The sequence below is a fragment of the Toxotes jaculatrix genome, chromosome 11 (assembly GCF_017976425.1).
Source record: "Toxotes jaculatrix isolate fToxJac2 chromosome 11, fToxJac2.pri, whole genome shotgun sequence".
In the NCBI taxonomy this organism is placed as follows: domain Eukaryota; kingdom Metazoa; phylum Chordata; class Actinopteri; family Toxotidae; genus Toxotes; species Toxotes jaculatrix.
Window position 1 is genome coordinate 11,393,733 of NC_054404.1, and position 18,395 is coordinate 11,412,127.

The 18,395-nt window shown below is 39.4% G+C and overlaps 1 protein-coding gene across 1 annotated transcript; it reads right to left on the minus strand.

The window, feature by feature from the left end:
* Positions 1–292: 292 nt before the first annotated feature.
* On the minus strand, positions 293–6,241 carry LOC121189742. The gene is made up of 6 exons (XM_041050160.1): positions 6,177–6,241; positions 4,228–4,308; positions 2,829–3,049; positions 1,639–2,709; positions 1,145–1,313; positions 293–956 (listed from the first exon to the last, which is right to left on the minus strand). Exons 3-6 carry the CDS (start codon positions 3,028–3,030, stop codon positions 827–829), a joined length of 1,572 nt encoding a protein of 523 aa, XP_040906094.1. The 5' UTR covers positions 3,031–3,049; positions 4,228–4,308; positions 6,177–6,241; the 3' UTR covers positions 293–826.
* Positions 6,242–18,395: the final 12,154 nt, after the last annotated feature.

Sequence of the window (18,395 nt, forward strand, 5' to 3'; positions counted from 1 at the left end):
AAACTGTAAAAAGTATCAGATGTCCTGTAAAGTTGTTTACATATTTACTGTAGTTTTTACAGAATTATTTTGGCAACCACAGCTGCCAGTATTTTTCCGTAAAAATAACAGAATTACCAAGCTAGAAACAAAGTTGCCAAATCTAATTATTTTCTAGTAAGTATTTTCTAGTTTTCAAGTAAGACTTTAACACCAAAATAATAACATATACTTTTAAAACATTTTTGCACAAAGTAGTAAAACGCATACAAATAACTTATTACTTTCCAAAAGTTTATTAAACAATTGGCATTTAAAACTGTTTTGCCAATTCTGCCTGTAAAAACACTCTCATTAAGGCATGTGGATAAACAATACATAACTGAAACCAAAATATTCATTATCCACATTGTGTGTACAAAGAATTACCAAGCTAGAAACAAAGTAGCCAAATCTTATCATTTCCTAGAATCCAGTTCAAGTAAAACTTTAACACCAGACCACTAACATATATTTTTAAAACCTTTTTGCTCAAAGTAGTAAAGAGCGTACAAATAACTTATGCCTTTCCAAAAGTTTAAACAATTGGCATTTAAAACCGTTTTGCCAATCCTGCCTGTAAAAACACTCAATAAGGCATGTGGATACACAATATATCACTGAAACCAAAATATTCAGTATCAACACATTTTGTGTGCGTTTGTGTGTACAAAGAACTGTTCTCTAACAGTACAAAGTAACAAATGTGAGGTCAAAAAGTTATTTGTCTCTTAAAATGAAAGAACTGAAACAACAATCTGAGTGAGACAAATATTACATGTCTTAAGTCTTACTGAGTTCAGTCCATTCAGACATCCCGCCACTCATGATCCGAAAGTTCCTGGATCAGCGTAAGGACTCTTGGGTTTACATGAAGACGAGACTTGCTTTTCTTCTCCACTTTGGTGCCCTTCTCTGGGTTAATGGAGAAGAAGCACCTAAGGGAAATAAAGACAAACATGACCATTAGTATTTTCTTTTTGAAAAAATGCAAAATCAAGTCACTATACAACTATATAATATTTTTAAACCTACTGATGAAATGAAATCTGAAGTCAAATTAATAGAACACCTATTTTGATGTATTCAGTTAATAAAGTAAAAATACAAATCCCAAAAGACACACCTCTGCAGAAACTCCAGGGTTGATGCCAGCTCCAGGGGATAGTGGATGTTGAAACAATAATAACTTCCAAACATCATGCAGAGCGCAGATAAGAAGGAGGAGATGTTTTCTTGCACAATAGTTCCATCCACACTCAGCATGAACCGTTTGGAGGAGAAGCAGGATTGTCCTAAAAACAATAAACAATAAGAGCAACAATAAAAACAAAATTCATAAACTCTTATGTTGTCTTGCCTTGAAATATAGCAAATATATTGCTAAAATTCAGGATGCCAACATGCTAATATGATGATTCTGCACCTTCTAAGAGCTTTTAATATAACATTATCCACCCAGAATGTATGTCAGGCAATGGTGTTAAACACAACAGTTTACACAATACCAATATAACAGATACAGCACTGATTTGATGTCAGGCAGGACATTACAGGAAAAGAATGAATGAAACTCAATACATAAGTCCAAAAGACAAAAGAAATTAAATGTTAACTTACCACACACAACAATGGTAGGCATCAAATGAACTTCATCAATCTGTATTTCCCCTGCCAGGGATGTGTCCTCCACATAACAGAACATCTTGTCTTCCCTCTCATCAAAGTAGGAAAGTAAAAGAAGGATCATCTCTATGACATCATCAGAGCAACCACTCTGTTCTCCTCGCATCAGTTTAACCTTTGTAACATCATGTAGGAACTTCATGCTCTTTTTGACACAGTAAGTGTTCATGTAGTTCAGGAGACGCTTGCCCTTCAGGTCCAAATTCCTGGTAAAAGTTTCTTTAAGGTCAATTCCGGTGAGTTCTTTGAAATGAACTGCCATGCCACATCCATCAAATAAAAACGGCCACTCTTCCATGAGATGTTTTATATTTTCCCCCTGGTTGACTTTCTTACGCTGTGAGTAGAAAGTGGACTTCATCAGATGTTTGATTTCTTCTGGATTTGCATCAGTTTCTTTAGTCATCATTTTCATCTTTTCTTTCTTCTCGTGCTGACTTTCTGCAGTCTCACCAAGTGGTAGGAATTTAACATCCCACTTAAGGCACCCATAAGTGTCTTGCATTTCTGCTCTTTGTTCTGGAGAGATCTCATCTGAGTCAGACTCATCAGTGCGAGCTTTTCGTTTTCTTATCTTTGGTGATGTGAATCGTCTCACATTCTCTATTCTATTTTGCAGTTGCTTGACAAGAGAGTGATAACCCGTTCCAATCACATCTCCCTCGATGACGTCCTGGAGAGATTTGGGATATTTTGCTACCATTTGCTTAGCAACTTCTGTAGAGTTCCTTTTACTCACATGAGAACTTTTTTGCATCATCTCGCTAACCACAATCCGGACCATTTCTCTTCTCAATCGTGGAGTGGGTCGTTTTTCTCTTTCCAGTGATTGCATTAGCTCTTCTGGAAATTTATCCCAGGGAATAATAAAAGTATCGATCCAATCTGGAGCAGAGCTTCGACAGCTGGAGGAGGAAGAGGAGCTTTTAGGTGACACAGACTTCAAAGATGCTTGGGGTCCTGGAGAAATGTCAACACAGGAGCTGCTGGTTTCGGGGCTCTGGCCTGCAAAACACATACAGAAGATAAAGAAAATACAATGAACATGTTTCTATTTTTACAAGTAACTGTTATGTAGGGTAATTTAAGCTAATAAATTAAATGTACTGCACTGTGAGACTCACATCTCAGTTTCCAAGCAGCAAGAGCTTTTCGGGCTTGAATCGGCCTTAATGCCACCAGCAAGTCAGCTTCCTCTATAAATGTAAAGTCCTCATGTGTCTCCACACCAAGGGACTGCAAATGTTCTTCTAAAATATCTTTAGTAACTTCTGAAAGGTCAGGCAAGACATCATTGATGGCAGTGCGTAGGAATGTCTGGTCCATGTTCCTCAATTCTGGAAGACTATGAAACAAACAAGACACAACAGACAGCAACACGTGACTCGACGTTTTTATACAATCTGCAGGTGGTATGGGTGCTTATTTGGAGAGTGCACTGTGTTTCAGTGGAATGAATTGATGCCCATTTACAAAATATGACTGTAATGGGTAAAAATCTACAATGTCATTAATGTTAAGGCATTGACACTTTGTGCCCTGCTTTGTCACAGAGTATAAGTGATATTCAGAATGATAGTCAGCTTTATGAATATCCATCACAAAATAAATGGCTGCATCATTCTGGATTAGAATAAGGAGAAGTTCTCCAAACTCCATAGACTCATCATTTTTTGAAACAATGAAATGCCCTTTTTTATAGGATGTACCTTTAAACTGTATATCGGTTGAAACTGTAGTATTATGTTCTGAAAAATCAAACTCTCTCAGTGCATGTGTAATTGCATCGCTGTAAAGACTCGGATAAAAAGTACAACTGTCTTTTACATGTAGAAGAGGACTGCAGCCTGGCCCAGCTGAGAGATAAGCCTGAAACATCTGATGTCTTTCAGATAAAGTTTTGCAGATGTTTTTAAAGTTTTTCAAATGTCTGGCACATCTCTTGAAGTAGCTATGCTTACTTTCAAAACGAATTGTCCAAACTCTGATCAAGGGCCCAAATTTTAAAATTAATGCTGGGTAATGTCGCAGAAAATGGTGCTTTGGTTTTAGTGGAGTTTCAGGAAATAAACTCTTTCTTGAGTCCAAATATTCCTGTACTAAGATATCGAGATAAGCTACCTGTGACAAAGAAATCTTCTGTGCACAAATCATATCAACAATGTCTTTAAGTTGAAGAGTTAACTGCCACACATCATCGTCAGGATTTTGCACTTTATCACCAATTAATACAGGCAGCAACCTTAAAAAATTCCAGTTTTGGATGGCTTGACCTGCAAGCTTTGTCCCATCAGAACTGACAGTGCACGGTTTTGTTAGAGCATCAGAGCCTTTGTACTTGAACTGCATGATGCGCCTGTTTAAAAGTGAATACGTAAACCATTTCTTTTTTTTAATAAAATATTTCAAATACAGTGCAACATCATAGGCTAAGACACCCTCAAACATGTCATGGCCTAAGCAAGGTGGAAGACCTGGCTGGCAAACATGGTAAGATTTCAGAGAATTGAAAACAGAGTTTACCTTAATGCCTTTACTGTCTTGTCTGTCTTGTCCGTCCTCTTGTAGATCAGGGACAACAGAGTCGTAGCTTTCTGGGGTGCGCTGTGGACCACAAACATTGGGATCACTGCCTTGAAACTCTTTCAGTGTAATTTCACAGTACCTGCAAAAATACTGAGAACGGCTAAAGTTTTCAGTAAACCCGCCTATGCTGTGTGACCCCAAATTATCACCAGCAATGCAATACAGACCTGCTTTGACTGTTTCACTGCCCACAGTTATGCCATTTTGCTCCAAATCTTTTAAATCCACTAACAACTCAGAGAAAACTGTGGCACTTCCAAATCTTTTGAAGTCATTCTCTGCACATAATAAGACAAGGGACATATGGTCGGTGTTGGACCGCACATGAGCTGGTAAATTTGCCACAGAAAGGTAGACAGCTACAACCTTGTGCTTTTTCTTTGCAGAGCCAAGAGGATTCACTATCTCAAAAGCATCTTGGTACAAAATTAACTTCAGGCAGCCTGGATTCTCTGTGAAGAACTGATTAGATTTAAAGTTTTGTCCATCACATGTATCACTGAAAATATTTGAGTCTTCATTTGGCTGTTGGGACACTGCATCCTTCCATAAATCAGATTCTATTAAGTTCTTCACTGTTTCTGTAATAGGAACGTAGTAAGCAAACCGCTGTGTCATATTTTCATCATTTCCTAATGCTACTTTTTTAGGCTCTGTGTATTTGAACATCTTTTTAAATGCCTGAGCTCTTGAATATGTTGTTCGTAATGGTCCCCGATGACAGACAGAGAACAGATCAGAATCTTTTACACAATCACAAATTTTGCCAATGGCATCATCTGTCAGACACATGTGATCTCTTAAAAAAGAACATAATTTATTTACAGTGTAATCCTGTCCCAATTCATGTACATTTTGCATCTCCTCAACTATCGTCTGAATTGTTGAAGCTGGAAGCAGGAGCTGCCCTTGCAATTTCAGATAGAATAAGGATAGGTTCCTCAGAAAAGTGTCATTGAAATCATGAGGCAAATCAATGCTTTCTTTTGCCATAGCACCTGCACTCTGAGTTGCATCTTCATATGCAATGGGGGCAGAGGAATGAGAAACAGCTTTCCTGTACATATCACTAACCTTATCCACTGAACAGGCTCTGTGTTTCCTGGACATATGAGCAGTGAATGATGATTTTACACTAAATGTATTTTTACAGCCAGTTATTGGACATGCCACAGTTCGCCCCTCCACTATGTGTTCTTTTAAGTGGGCTATAAGTTCCTTCACTGTGTGGAACTGACACTCACACATTGAAATGGCACATTTAAAATCAGAAACAATGGCTGAAGCTGTAACCGAGGGGGCAGCCATGTTGTGAACCCGATAGAAATGAGCTTTAAAAGCTGCATAAGAACTAAATGACCGCTTGCAGTCAGTGCCAACACATTTGAAAAAACAATCTGGTTCGTTTCTATGAATCCTACAATGTAGCACATAGCCCCTCAATGTCACTAACGTTTTGCTACAAAATCGGCAGGTAATCATTTTGTATAATAAACGTCTCTTTTTTGCTGCTGCGACAACACTGCCAAACTCACTGCAAATACAGCTGGGTGAAAAACGAATTGGGTTAGCTTACCACGGCTCCGAATATTGTCTGTTCTTGTTTAAGATGTGGCACACTACGCAACAAAGTGGCAGCTACAAAACGCGAGTAAATATAAAATGGTGCCTTTTTTCAAATTTTAACAGCACTACTCATTAACTCCAACAACGTGCATAAAACGTGATAGCATGTAGCGATTAGCATGCAACCCGTGTCAACACGTGTTATTAATATTTAACGACTGCAAACTATAACTTTACCTTGTATAACAAACACAGACTAAACCGTGTTTTCTATATCAACATATAGTCGTGTATTTAAAAGACATAAATTCTTAGCTTACCGAAACAACAAATCATCTTTCTGCGGGCAGTTTTCTTCAGGTGTTCTTCTCTTTCCTCGTCTCTCATTCCTCTCTTCACATGCGCGGTAAACCGCGAGCAGAGTCCAATGAAAAAGCACAACCAGGGGGTACTACTCACTGGTTGGACCATCAAGTTTGAAATTCAAATACATTCGCTTGTTTTTGCGGGAATGCATTTACAAGGATTAGGCTGAAATTTAGTTACAGTACAGTAATCCCATAACATTTTATAGGCCATTGTAATTATATCATATATCATATATTATATATTAGCCTATATATACAGACTATTATATTCTTATTTGTAGGTTATCATAACTTTCAATTTTATTTCAAATAAAAATAAATTTCAATTACTACATAGTAATAATGAATTACAGTATCAGAAGGGTTCTCATTTATTATATATACATGGACTTCCACAGTCCTCCTGTGGTGCTATGGAGGAAAAATGTTCAAAAAACATGGCACATAATGCCTATGCAATGCCGTCAGCCAGGGGCTATTCAGAATAGCAATAAAATAAGAAATTCTTGACAAATATGGATGTTTTTGTTTGTTTATAAACACTATTCATACAAATATGATTTTAGAGTTAAGGTCTGTAACGGTTTTTGCCTGTAAAATATACCATATGTGCTTCTTAAAAATAGTAGCCTGTAATCTGCCTTACCAAAACAGTCATTTAAACATCATTATTTTGTATTTTTAACACGACTATATAGTTTTTTGTATTACAGTTATTATTTGTTTAAAGTACAGCCATCTGCTAATTTTACAAACGGATTTGATTATTTAAACAGAATCTTACCATACAATTAACAGTTATGTTTGGTTTTATGTTTAACAGTATATTACTGTAAATTATACATAGTTCTATTGTATTCGTATTTACAGTTTTTTTATGTTTGGATTTTACATAATTTTGATGTAAAAACTACAGACATTTTTTACAGTGCAGAAGCTATTAAAGAGGGCAGGACTGCTGCAATGTACGATTTATTGGTCCATTCCTCACAAGTGTCAAGTAACATTTTCCCCTTATATGTTTCACTGTAAAGGGGATGTGAATTCTGGATGTAAATGGGAGACTAGAATTATAATATGACACATCAGGTCCCAGTTAAAAATGTAGAAATCTGTGACTTGCAGAGATGTCGCTTGCAGAGATGTTGTGAATTTACTCCTCATCTCACGCAGCACATAATAAACTCTTTAACAAGATAGGGAAAGTAAGAGTGAAGGAAGATCTATGGGAGGGGCAGAGTAGCTTGGCAGATTTAATTAATTACTGCATATTAAAATGTTTGTTTACAGAAGTGAGCAGCTACAAGAGGTCCGATGTTAATTAATTTAAGGCGTACTTCCCCCCAGCCTCAGCGATGTGTCACAAGCTGCAGAGCTACTCCCTTTGGCAGGGACTCTGCGTCTCATTGGATATCCATCAATTGCTGTGAGGTGTGTAAGAAACAAAGATGCACGGTGCACAAATTAGACCCAGTGTTAACATGATTGCATATTAAGATTTCTAATTAGCAGGCAGAAGGAAAAGGTGAAATAGTTGAGCAATATGTGGTGCATGGGTGTCCATTGAAGACACACAGCAGCTGAAGCATGGATGTTTGTCTGTGGAGCATCTATTTCCTGTTTCACTGCTGAAATGACTGAATGTTAAGTCTTATTTTCATGCTGAGCAGCCCAGATGTGCTTGTGTCCAAAGTGCTTGTTGACAGATGCAGCGGCTGGACAGACTGCTTAACACATGTGCTGCTTCTGTTTGGTCTCTAGAGGTTCCTCTTCGGACAATGATGTATCTAACTTCCCTTTGAGGTCAGCTGGACTGAGTCCAGAACATCACCTGCAATCAATAGTGTGGGTAAAGCAGGCCCAGTTGAACGCATGTGAGGGCAAAGACTCCACTCAGAAGCCCACTGTGGGGAAAAAAGGCCTGCATGGCCCATTGCCTTGCTAAAACCAAACCACAGCCAGGCTGGACACTTGACACACTGGTGTCTTTAGGAGAGGTGTGCAAAGATGGTGCAAATAGAGACAGAGACATAAAGAGAAGAATGTTATTTTGAGGATAAAATGGGGAAAAAAAAAGATAGATAGATAGATAGATAGATAGATAGATAGATAGATAGATAGATAGATAGATAGATATGAGAAATATGGGAGGTACAACCAAAATGCACCTCAAACAATCAAGTGCTGCTTTTTAAAATGTCAGTAGCTGGTATCAGTGAGGATCTATCACATCAAGCCCACCATGAACGAGAGAGAGAGAGAGCCAGAGAGAGGGTGTTCATTGAGGTGAAGAATGGCAGTATTTGTAGGGATGCATGTAATTATTTCACTTCTTAGAGTCATTATTGGCCCTGCTTGCCATACTGTCAGCAGCTAAGAACCTTGCATGTACATGCTGAGCACCAGGGTAATGTTCCACTGTGGCAATCTAACATGTGTTTCCTACAAATTGCTCTCTTACCTCTGATCATGATTATCAGACCAGAGCTCCAAATAAGTACAATCATCTCCTCCATCTTACACAAATAAGCGACAAGTTGAAAGATGGATAAAAACCAAACAAATAAACAAACAAAATTTTCAACTTTCAAGATGAAGACATTGAATGTAAAGCTCCACATTTATATTTTTACATTTATGCCTTTATTTTATATAGAGGAGGGATAATGTCTAACAAAAATCCCTGTAGTATTCAGATTGGGGATGTTGTGATTACATGGCCAGCATCTCAAAACTGTTGGTTGTCAATTAAGAAAATACTGCAGCTAAATACATATTACTTATTACTTTAGTTGAAAGAAGTGCTGAAAGGTGTGTGGCTCACTAACACGTCGCTAAGAGGAAAAAATCAAGCTCAAGACATATGACATTAATTGATAGGACAGCATACCACCTCTTTCTTGCTTACTCCCACTCTCTCTCACACACACACAAACACCTTTCTCTCCAAAGAATGTGACACACAAAAACAAACCCATTTATCCAATATACACTTGTGTTGCTTCTGCCCAAACAGGCATGCTATATTTTTTATTCTTAACTCTCAGCTGCCGACAGACCTCCGACTGCTTCCTCAATCAAGACCTTACAGTGGCACAGTGCAGACTCCACTGCTGAAGACACTGATGCCTGGGACACAGAGGCTCGGGAAAGAGGCAGATGCTCTGCTGTGTATAGTGTGTAAGCATGTGTGTGTGTCTGTGTGTGTTTGTGTGAACTCCTACTGTAAGTGGGATTTGAAGAATTGGCACAGTCATCTGAGCAGTGCTCCGCATCTCTCACAAACAAATGAAGGCCCAGAGCCTCAAAGTGAGATTGATATCTCTTTCTGAACTTCACAGCGAATATTCTGAATATGGAAAGGGGTTCCTCATTCCCAGGGGATCCAAAGGGCGCCTCCTCTCTTCTCTTTTCCCCACCTCCATGCCAACAATAACAGGAAAAAATGGCCTGGGTACATCTTTTGTGTTCATCAATATTCACTCATTCATCGTGTGTTGTGGCAGCTGAAATGTCGACAAGCACACTACAATGGATGGGCCAGAAATCCACTTTGTCGTGGCGTGGAGGATGTCTAAAATTGAGTTTGGAATTAAAATAGGACAATCCTCAATTTTTCTGGACCAGAGGAAGAGCCATACATTTCACTTAGCGACTGAAAACTTTTCAATTTGTGCGGCGGCTCCTCAACAGAACCCAGCCATTAAATGGGTCAAGGATGGCTGTACCCAGGCTACATTGCTCTCTGAGTCAAACAAAGGACCTAAGGAGCACGTTTGCAAACCATCATTTGTTTCACAGACAGGAAAATGCTTGAAACTAGGGAATTATACACATAAGCAAATAATGCATTGCATAGAGGTATGAGTTAGGGTTTTCTAAGGCAACAATAAACACTGTGCAAGAGAAGAAGCTAGCTCTTTTCAAAGCTGGCTAGCTTTGACTGGAAAGACGACTGGAAACAGAAAATCCAAATGCCATTACACATATTTCCAGCACAATGTGTAGTCACAGGAAACAGATCCTTGGGTGGGATTCATCACAGCCAAATATAACGATCATCACCTCATGGTGACTTTGACAGAGCTGGCCCCGATCTGACTCACTGACCTGGTCCTGCATGGGTCACAAACTAAGCAAAAGTTTATGACACTGAGGCAGCGGACCTCTGAACATGTCTCTGTTAAAATCTGTCTCTTGGAAATATCTGTCAAGATCAATACGACACAGTGATATGTTTTTAATCATGAGCAATTGATGCTGATTTGACTGTCATTTTCATAGTGGATGCACATAGCCGCTCAAAGCACATGTCCACTCATGGGGTCAGTGATTTCTGCTGTTTCAATATTAATTAGCCTCAGTTTTTTTTCTGCCACCATGATTTAATTGTTATAGATTTTATATCTGTTTTGAATAACTGATAAAGTGTAACAAATGATTTTAGACAACTGTATGACTTTTGTTAAGGATATTCATTTTTCAAACATGTATCTGTTATATTATTTCTCTTCATTTGGAGCTCTTTAACTATTGTATTTATATTTGTAAACATATGTACTTGCACCCACTTTTGTGGCAATGAGAACATGTACAACTGAAGCTAATCCCTTGTCTGAAATCGCCCCTTTCCAAAGCAACTTCATAATGATCTCCCTCTGAAAGGTAAATCAATTATATAACAACGACAAAAGAACCGTTTTGTCATAAAATGGTAATTAGTTTGGGTCCTGACCTCCCTCTTGGCACCTCGACACCCCCAGCTGAGGACCGGGGCAGGTCTGCAGTCCACACTTAACGACAGGCAGGCGTAACACACTGGCTGAGCATTGTGGGGCCTTTGTCTTCATTCAGGGGGAGATGAAGTTCTTGCCGCCACGTTTATCAATCATGGAGGGGCTCCAGCTGTTCCACCGGCTTCAGCCTGGCTTCAACAGCCGGCCTTACAAATTGTCTGTGAATAGCAAGGAGAAGGGACCCCCACTACACACACACACACACACCCCACCATGTGCACACAAACAACATTAGGCTCAACATACACGCACTGCCATGTACCAATGCACCGACCAACATTACATATACACAATCACACTGTAATTTAACACAAAGACTTATACACAGGCACAGCACCCCACCATCACAGATACATCCAAAAGCCTTCATCACACATGCAGATGCACTCAAAAACATAATACCTATTGTTCATGTCTGGTGACAAATGTTTCTCTGCAGCCTTTTCACAGACACGTCCAACCCTGCCGTCTGCTTGGTGCAATTACAAGATGGATTAACAGCTCTTTCTAACTCTGCCATCATCACCTTGCATGCCTTGGAGGAATCAGAGGATGCTGCATTCCTGAGAATTACGTCCAATTACAGCTTAATGAATGAAGGAGAGACATACAACTGAGCAAATCAGGCATACTGAAGCTGGTATGAATTAACTTAAAGCTGAGTTTTGATTGTATTATTTTGTCTATAGATTCTGTGTATAGATGGCTCAGCATGTCAGAGATCAAATGGCCCGCAGGCTCAAATCCTGCAAGTAAAGAATTATTATTTTGTGTTTGCATGAATGATCTGTAGGCTTTCACTGAAATGAAAAGTTACATGTGTCAAAAATACAGATAGATGAACATAGGAATTAGCTGTTCTCCAAGGTCAGATAGTGATTGCATTGTTACTCTCACATGCCACTGTGTCAAAGCGATCTGCACTCTCACTTTTTCATCATATTCTGCACATCAACAAAACAGCAAGAGAATGAAATGAAGGGGACAAAGAGAGAGAGAGAGAAGAAAGAACAAGAAAGAAAGGGATACAAATTGATCGTTTGGTGGCTAGATCAGTCATAGTCATCCTGGGCGGATGGATGAATGTCTTTGATGGCCACTGCAGGTTCAGGCAGGGAGAGTGTCTGAAAACAAGAGAAATTGGTTTGGGCCCTCGGGAGGGGAATCAATGTGTGAGGGGCATGTAAGTGCTGTACTGTTGATTTGTGCAGGGCTATGGGGGTTGTCCAAAGTTTGAGGGGTCTTCAATGTGACAGCTAAATTCTCTTTTGAAATGACCATGTTTTGTTTGCTTCTTTACAAAGAATAAAAAAACTTTGTGAGTTGAAGTGTGTAGGTTTTTAAGGTCAGTTTCCAAACTGGGGAGTGTCGATTCATGGCCTAGACTTATGGTAATCTACACTCCACAAATGCTTTGTAGCCACGACAACATCTGGATGCTGATCCATGATCTAGCCTTAAGAGTGGTCTGAGCTTGCTTTTGTTTTCATTCATAGTTGTATTGTTGAAATTGCAAGGCCCCCCTGTTAAGACTTAAACTATGGAGGTTGATCTTTTGGCCAAATAAATTAAAAAATATATATGTCTTATTTTTGCCTCTACTTAGCAGAAATAATTGTTTTTCTGTTGCTTTTTCATGATTTTCATGATTGAGAACTAACACTCATTTCATTTGACACTCATTTGAATACATCTCTAATTTTAAACTACAGCAGGTTTACAGTGCTGTTCAGTTCAGTCGTGATGTCTCCTGTGGCTCACTTCAGTGACAACTTAACAGATAACGTCACATTTGTTGTGGTACCATTCTTGCAAACCAGTTAAATTTTTAAAAGACAGCAAACAGCTTTTACTTTAATCAACAATCTTTCCATCTGTGGTGTCAAATGAAAGATGTTTCCACACATTATTTCTCACTTTAGTGTCATGATCATCCGTTCGGCATGGCTCGCTAGTTTCCACCATCAACAATGGGAACAACAATTTCCTAGGCATGACCTGTTGTACTTATATGCTGAGTTTTTAAATTCGGTTAAATAAACCGGCTAATTTTTTCTTCTCCTCCTCATATTTGAACATTTATTAAATTTTCTATGTGAAATTACTTTATCAAAATTTTTTTGATTAATTATTTAATTTAACTCAACCCCATGAGTGTGGTGAAAACTTTTGGATATTGTGAAGTAAATAAATAATTGAACAAATAAAATCATTTTTGTGTTAATATTATGAATCCACCTTTTGAAGGTTAAGGCATGCAAATGGAACAACAGCAGTTTGCACTATGGGTCACATGAAGTGATCCATAGTGCAAACTGCAATTTTTTTCTCATTACCACAAGAATGTTTACTTTCTTTATTCATGAGAAATATGTATTTCTAATTGCTATATACATATATCTAAGTGCTATTTAAGTATAACATAGACTCTGGGGTTCACATTAACTTTTACTCTCACCATCATCCTCTGACACCTGCTGTCCAGCAGGCCGGAGGAGGTCAGCAGCTGGCCCAGTCACCATATTTCATTTTTTTCTTTTATGGAAAAATCTTGCAGCTCCAAATGATGTCCCTTCATCTCCTTTAGGTTGTAGGGCTGCAGTTTTTAATCTTTGACCAGAGGTAGTGGGCGAGGAGGTGGTGAGGCAGGTGGTTAGATGCTTCAGGGAGTTTTGCACTAAGAGTGAGGGAGCCAAAATACAATCTATCTATATCTATCTGCGGGAAGCGCTCTTTCAGCTGTAGTTTGTTATGCTCTCAGGCCGCTGTACTCACAGGGTTTTTCACACTAATGGCAGCCACTCTCTCATTCACGGTGGCAGTAATAGAGTTTTATTAACTGATTAGTCTCTATTTTCAGGGTGGAAACAAGAATCAAAATCTCATGCTACTTAATGGGGCCATTGTGACTTGAATAGTTATATCTGTTGGATTATGATTTTTTTTTTCTGCCACACAGTCTCTTTGAACGATGATGCAACCAAGTCGACTGTGCTCTGGTAATGAGTCATATGACAACTCCTGGGGTTTCTCCTAACTATCCAGGCAAATGTCAGCAGTCTACCCCCCATTCCCTTTGATGACCTATTAAATATTATGAGGACCCCCTCCTGTGTGCACTGTAGTCTCACTCATATCAAGATGGTGTTTAATGCCCATGAGACAAACAACAGACAGATTAAAGCTATTATACTCTGCTGCACTCCCACACTCACCCTCCACAAAGTGGAGTTGTGATGAGTTGTTTAATAGTTTTGTGGCTTAAAACCAGTAAAAACACAATGTTGGGTTATAAACGACATGTGAGAATTTATAGTACAGTGATCTTTCAAAACAAAGCAGACTTACTGACTTAGACATAGAGGACTCACCTCCCTTTGATCCAGTAGTTGTTATTAATAAAGCTACTGAAACCTAATCAACTTCAAATACGGCTTGTCAGATAGACAATATATTAAGACAAATGATGATTTTATTCTCAGCCAAATGACAGACTTCAAATTTTTCGAAACATGGTCATTTTCTGGCTTGCGAGTCAAGTATAAGGAGCTAATTATGTGACGATCTGAGCAAAAATAACTTCTCATTTTCAAGAATAATGGGAGAGAAATGTTATAGATTAATGGCACTATTTATCTTTTTTAAATTTCTGTCTTTCTCTGGTGATGGCAGCGCTCCCCAAGGAAAATATTCATAAAATGAAATTGAAGTCATAACTTAATAGGTTATTAAAATTTTTGAATGCATATCACTTCTCCTTTTGCGGTGCTGTAAATTTAAATTGAAGTTCGTGGTGTTCGGAGACACCGGCAGGAGTTTTTTTTTATGGTGGCACAAGAGAGGGAGGACATGCATCTCTGTCAGTGGGGTATTTGCTATTCTAATTTTATGGCAGGCCAGATTATCAGGCAGGAATGTCAGTGTGCGCAGGCAGACTGCTGACAACACCTCAGCCCTCAGCCATGTGTTTCCATTAGAGTGAGCCAGCGTCCAGGGGTTTGTTCCCTCTATTATTTTCTATTTCTGTCTTTTATCTTGATTTAAACTGAGACTTTATGCATTTTCCCCTCCTGTCATTTCTCACCCTTTCCCAACCTCCACCACTCACACTCAGACTCTCGCCCTGTTTCTTCGCTATTTCCCTCCCTCCAGATCTGCTATTTTCTGTATTCTCGCTCCCCTTTCTGTCTACCGTTGCTCCTCAGGGGGGGATGAGGTCTCAACAGAGACAGAGGAGACAGCTATGCAAATCTCAGGGGCACGGGTTTATATAGCGAGTGAAGGTGGGACACCTATCTTTAGCCTACTATCTATGTATGGACACAGTGCCAAAGAAGGTAAGATGTATGGAGGTGATTGAAAGAGAGAGCCGGGAGTGATAGAGGAAGAGGGGTCCATCATCTCAGCTGGATGGGTGGGAGGGGAGTTTTCCTCAAGGTCAGGGGGCAAATTTATTTATTTCCCTGGAAGTTACAATGAAATTTTACGGAGTACTTTGCTCTGATGATGAGAGAGATCAGTAGCCATAAATTTGTCTTGCCATTTGGTTGCCAGTGATGAACCATTTATTATGCTGCCTTCAAGGACACAGCATGGTATTTGTATGATAGTGCTATTGTATGTAATGATATCCATTTCATTGTGCCATATAACACAAATGAGAAAATTAAGAATAAAACTGCTGGGTGCAGAGCAGGTCTAGCTTTATTCATAGCTATCTAATGGGATATGTACAGTAAATGTCACATGATATTTGTGATGCCCTTGTCCTGGTTTTACAGTAGTGGTTAAAATGTTGATGTTGTCTTGCCTTAGAAAAGTACCAAGGGCTTTTGGGAAGTGCAGCACTGGTGAAAAGCCTCGGTTTTTTTTTTTTCACAGCCACAAAATACTTGTGTGAATTTGCTCTAAGATAACTGAACTAATAAGACTTTACTTCCCAAAACAACAAATCTAGCCCATGTTTGGTTTCTCACATTCATCATTCACAAAGAATGGGGCTCTTGACTGCACACTTCTCCCTTTTTGTGCTGCCTCTCAACACACAACAGACACCTCCAGGGTCCCTCAGAGGGCACGATGAACTAATGCTCTTTATTGATTGGCCATTTAAAAGCCTCTTGTAGCCTTGGGAGTATGTTAATGCCATGAGGCCCTTTCCCCCGCTACCCTGCTGTCCCAAGGGCTCTTGTGTGTATTCCTCAGTGGGCTATCATAGGGAGTTCATTAATGGTCAATTACTAATATCTGATGAGGCTCATTGTGTTACGTTGCCGCCGTAACTGGGCATCTGTCTCTCCTGCTTTGCAAACATCACAACAACACGGGGGCTTTTATTGCAGCGGGATCACACGCTTCTGGCTAGAAATCCCATGCCGAAAGGAACATATTAGAGATTAGGAGCAACATCCCATTATTTAACTATCTGTGGCTCTTACATGGATTTAAAGTTGTTTATTCGATTTGATGTTTGTGGGACCCACGATGATGGAATTTTTCTTCAGTAATTTTCGATTTCTGTTTAGTAATTCTGCATGGCAAAAACCTTAAAGTATAACATATTGGAGCTCTCACACAATCCTGACCTGTTTATGCAAAGAGACTTGATAGGCTGTCAGGGCCCAAGTGGGAAGAACCCCCTGAATGAGGCGAGACTTCCTTTGACTGCTGGGCTGATATTTGTGGATAATAAAAGGAATAAATCAGACAACAGGGCTGAATATTTCATTTGTTATCCATATTCCTTATGGGAAAATGATACAGAAATGTAAAAACAGCAATTTTCCCCAGCAGCCCCTGCTGGGATTGTGCCAGAGCAGAAGGACTGTTTTCATGTCTGAAGATAAAGTGCATCTTTACCAGCCTATTCTCTCTGGTATAAATCTAACAGTCAGCTTATACATTACCTGTTCCAATGCAAAATTCTGCATGAACGTGTGATTGTAATATGCTGTTATTTCCATTTTTTTCCCCTCTTCTCACTTCCTGTCTGTCAACACGTCTGTCTCTTTCTATAACTGTCCCTCCTCTTTTTCTTTCATGTCCTACATCTACTCCAGAGGGCAATATTCAATCTCTGGGACTTTGGGGTCTGCAGGATAACTTGTGATGACATTATAATGACCTTCACTTTTCGCTTCTCCTGGTGATAGATCCCATGAGTTATCTCTCCCTCTGCTGAGAGGTGAAGATTATCTGAATGAAATGGGCCTGTGAAGTGATAACCACTGTGCATTGTAGCCACTCGGCTGCTTTACAAATGGAAGAAAATAAACACAGTAAGGTAGAGTAGAGGTACTGTGCTCAGCTGGCTTTGGTCCCAAAGTTTGGAATGTAGTTTTGAATGTACCCCAAAACTGATAAGAACCAGTAGGCAGGAGGCCCATTAAACAAGAGGGGTTTACTAAAGGGAGTCATTTCAAAGACCATGACTTATCGAAATAAATTCATGAGCAATGAAACTTTGCCACTGAAATCACCAGTGGGCTGTTTGCCAACTTCACTCTTCAAATAATAATTTCAGCTTTTAAGAAAATCGTTATCTGTTTGCTCAAAAATGTTGTTTTAATTTGTTTTTCTTCATAAAAATGTGAATTTTTGATGTTGTTTGGAGGTTTGATGTATCTATGTACACAATGAATGCAAGGCAGGGTGCAGACAGTAACGCTCCCAATAGTAAACTATTTTCACAGGCCTCTGATGCCAAGAAAAAGGCCTATTTGGTGGGCTTCTTATGCCAACTCAGAACTCTACCCCGCAGTGCCCCATCCCATCTGTCAGTGGACCCTTTAGTGCCGGGGAGCACAGGGGTGGCAGGGGCTGAAAGCAGAGCAATTGGGATCAGTCTGTGTCCCACTGCCATTATCAGTTTTGCCCTGACAACACATCTACTTTTCACTTTCACCCCAGAAATAGGGGAGGCGGAGGGGGCCTTCACAGAGGTAGTGGCAAGAGCAGGAGATGATGGACATGAAAATGAGCTTCTTTTTTCCCCTTTCACTGAGTGGATGGAAGAAAATGTGGTGTCATATCTTGTCAGAGCTTGGCTCATGGCCAAGAGGAGATTGATACTGAAGTAGGTCCAGCCACCTTATTGCTTCAGATTTCACTGTTAAACAAGACCAACAGGCAGGAAAGTGCTGCTTCTTACACAGACCTCTGTAACCATTAGAGGTTAGCACAGATTCATCAAAATATACCATGCTCCAAATGTGCATTTTGTTCAGGCTTTGATGCTGCTAAATATACATCAGGATGACTCCTGACACATTTCTGTTAACACTCAAATACTTCTATTTTAGAACATAAGATAAAGTTCAGCATTTGGAGCCCATTTGTCTGAATGAAATCAAACACAATCAACTGTGTCAGTCAG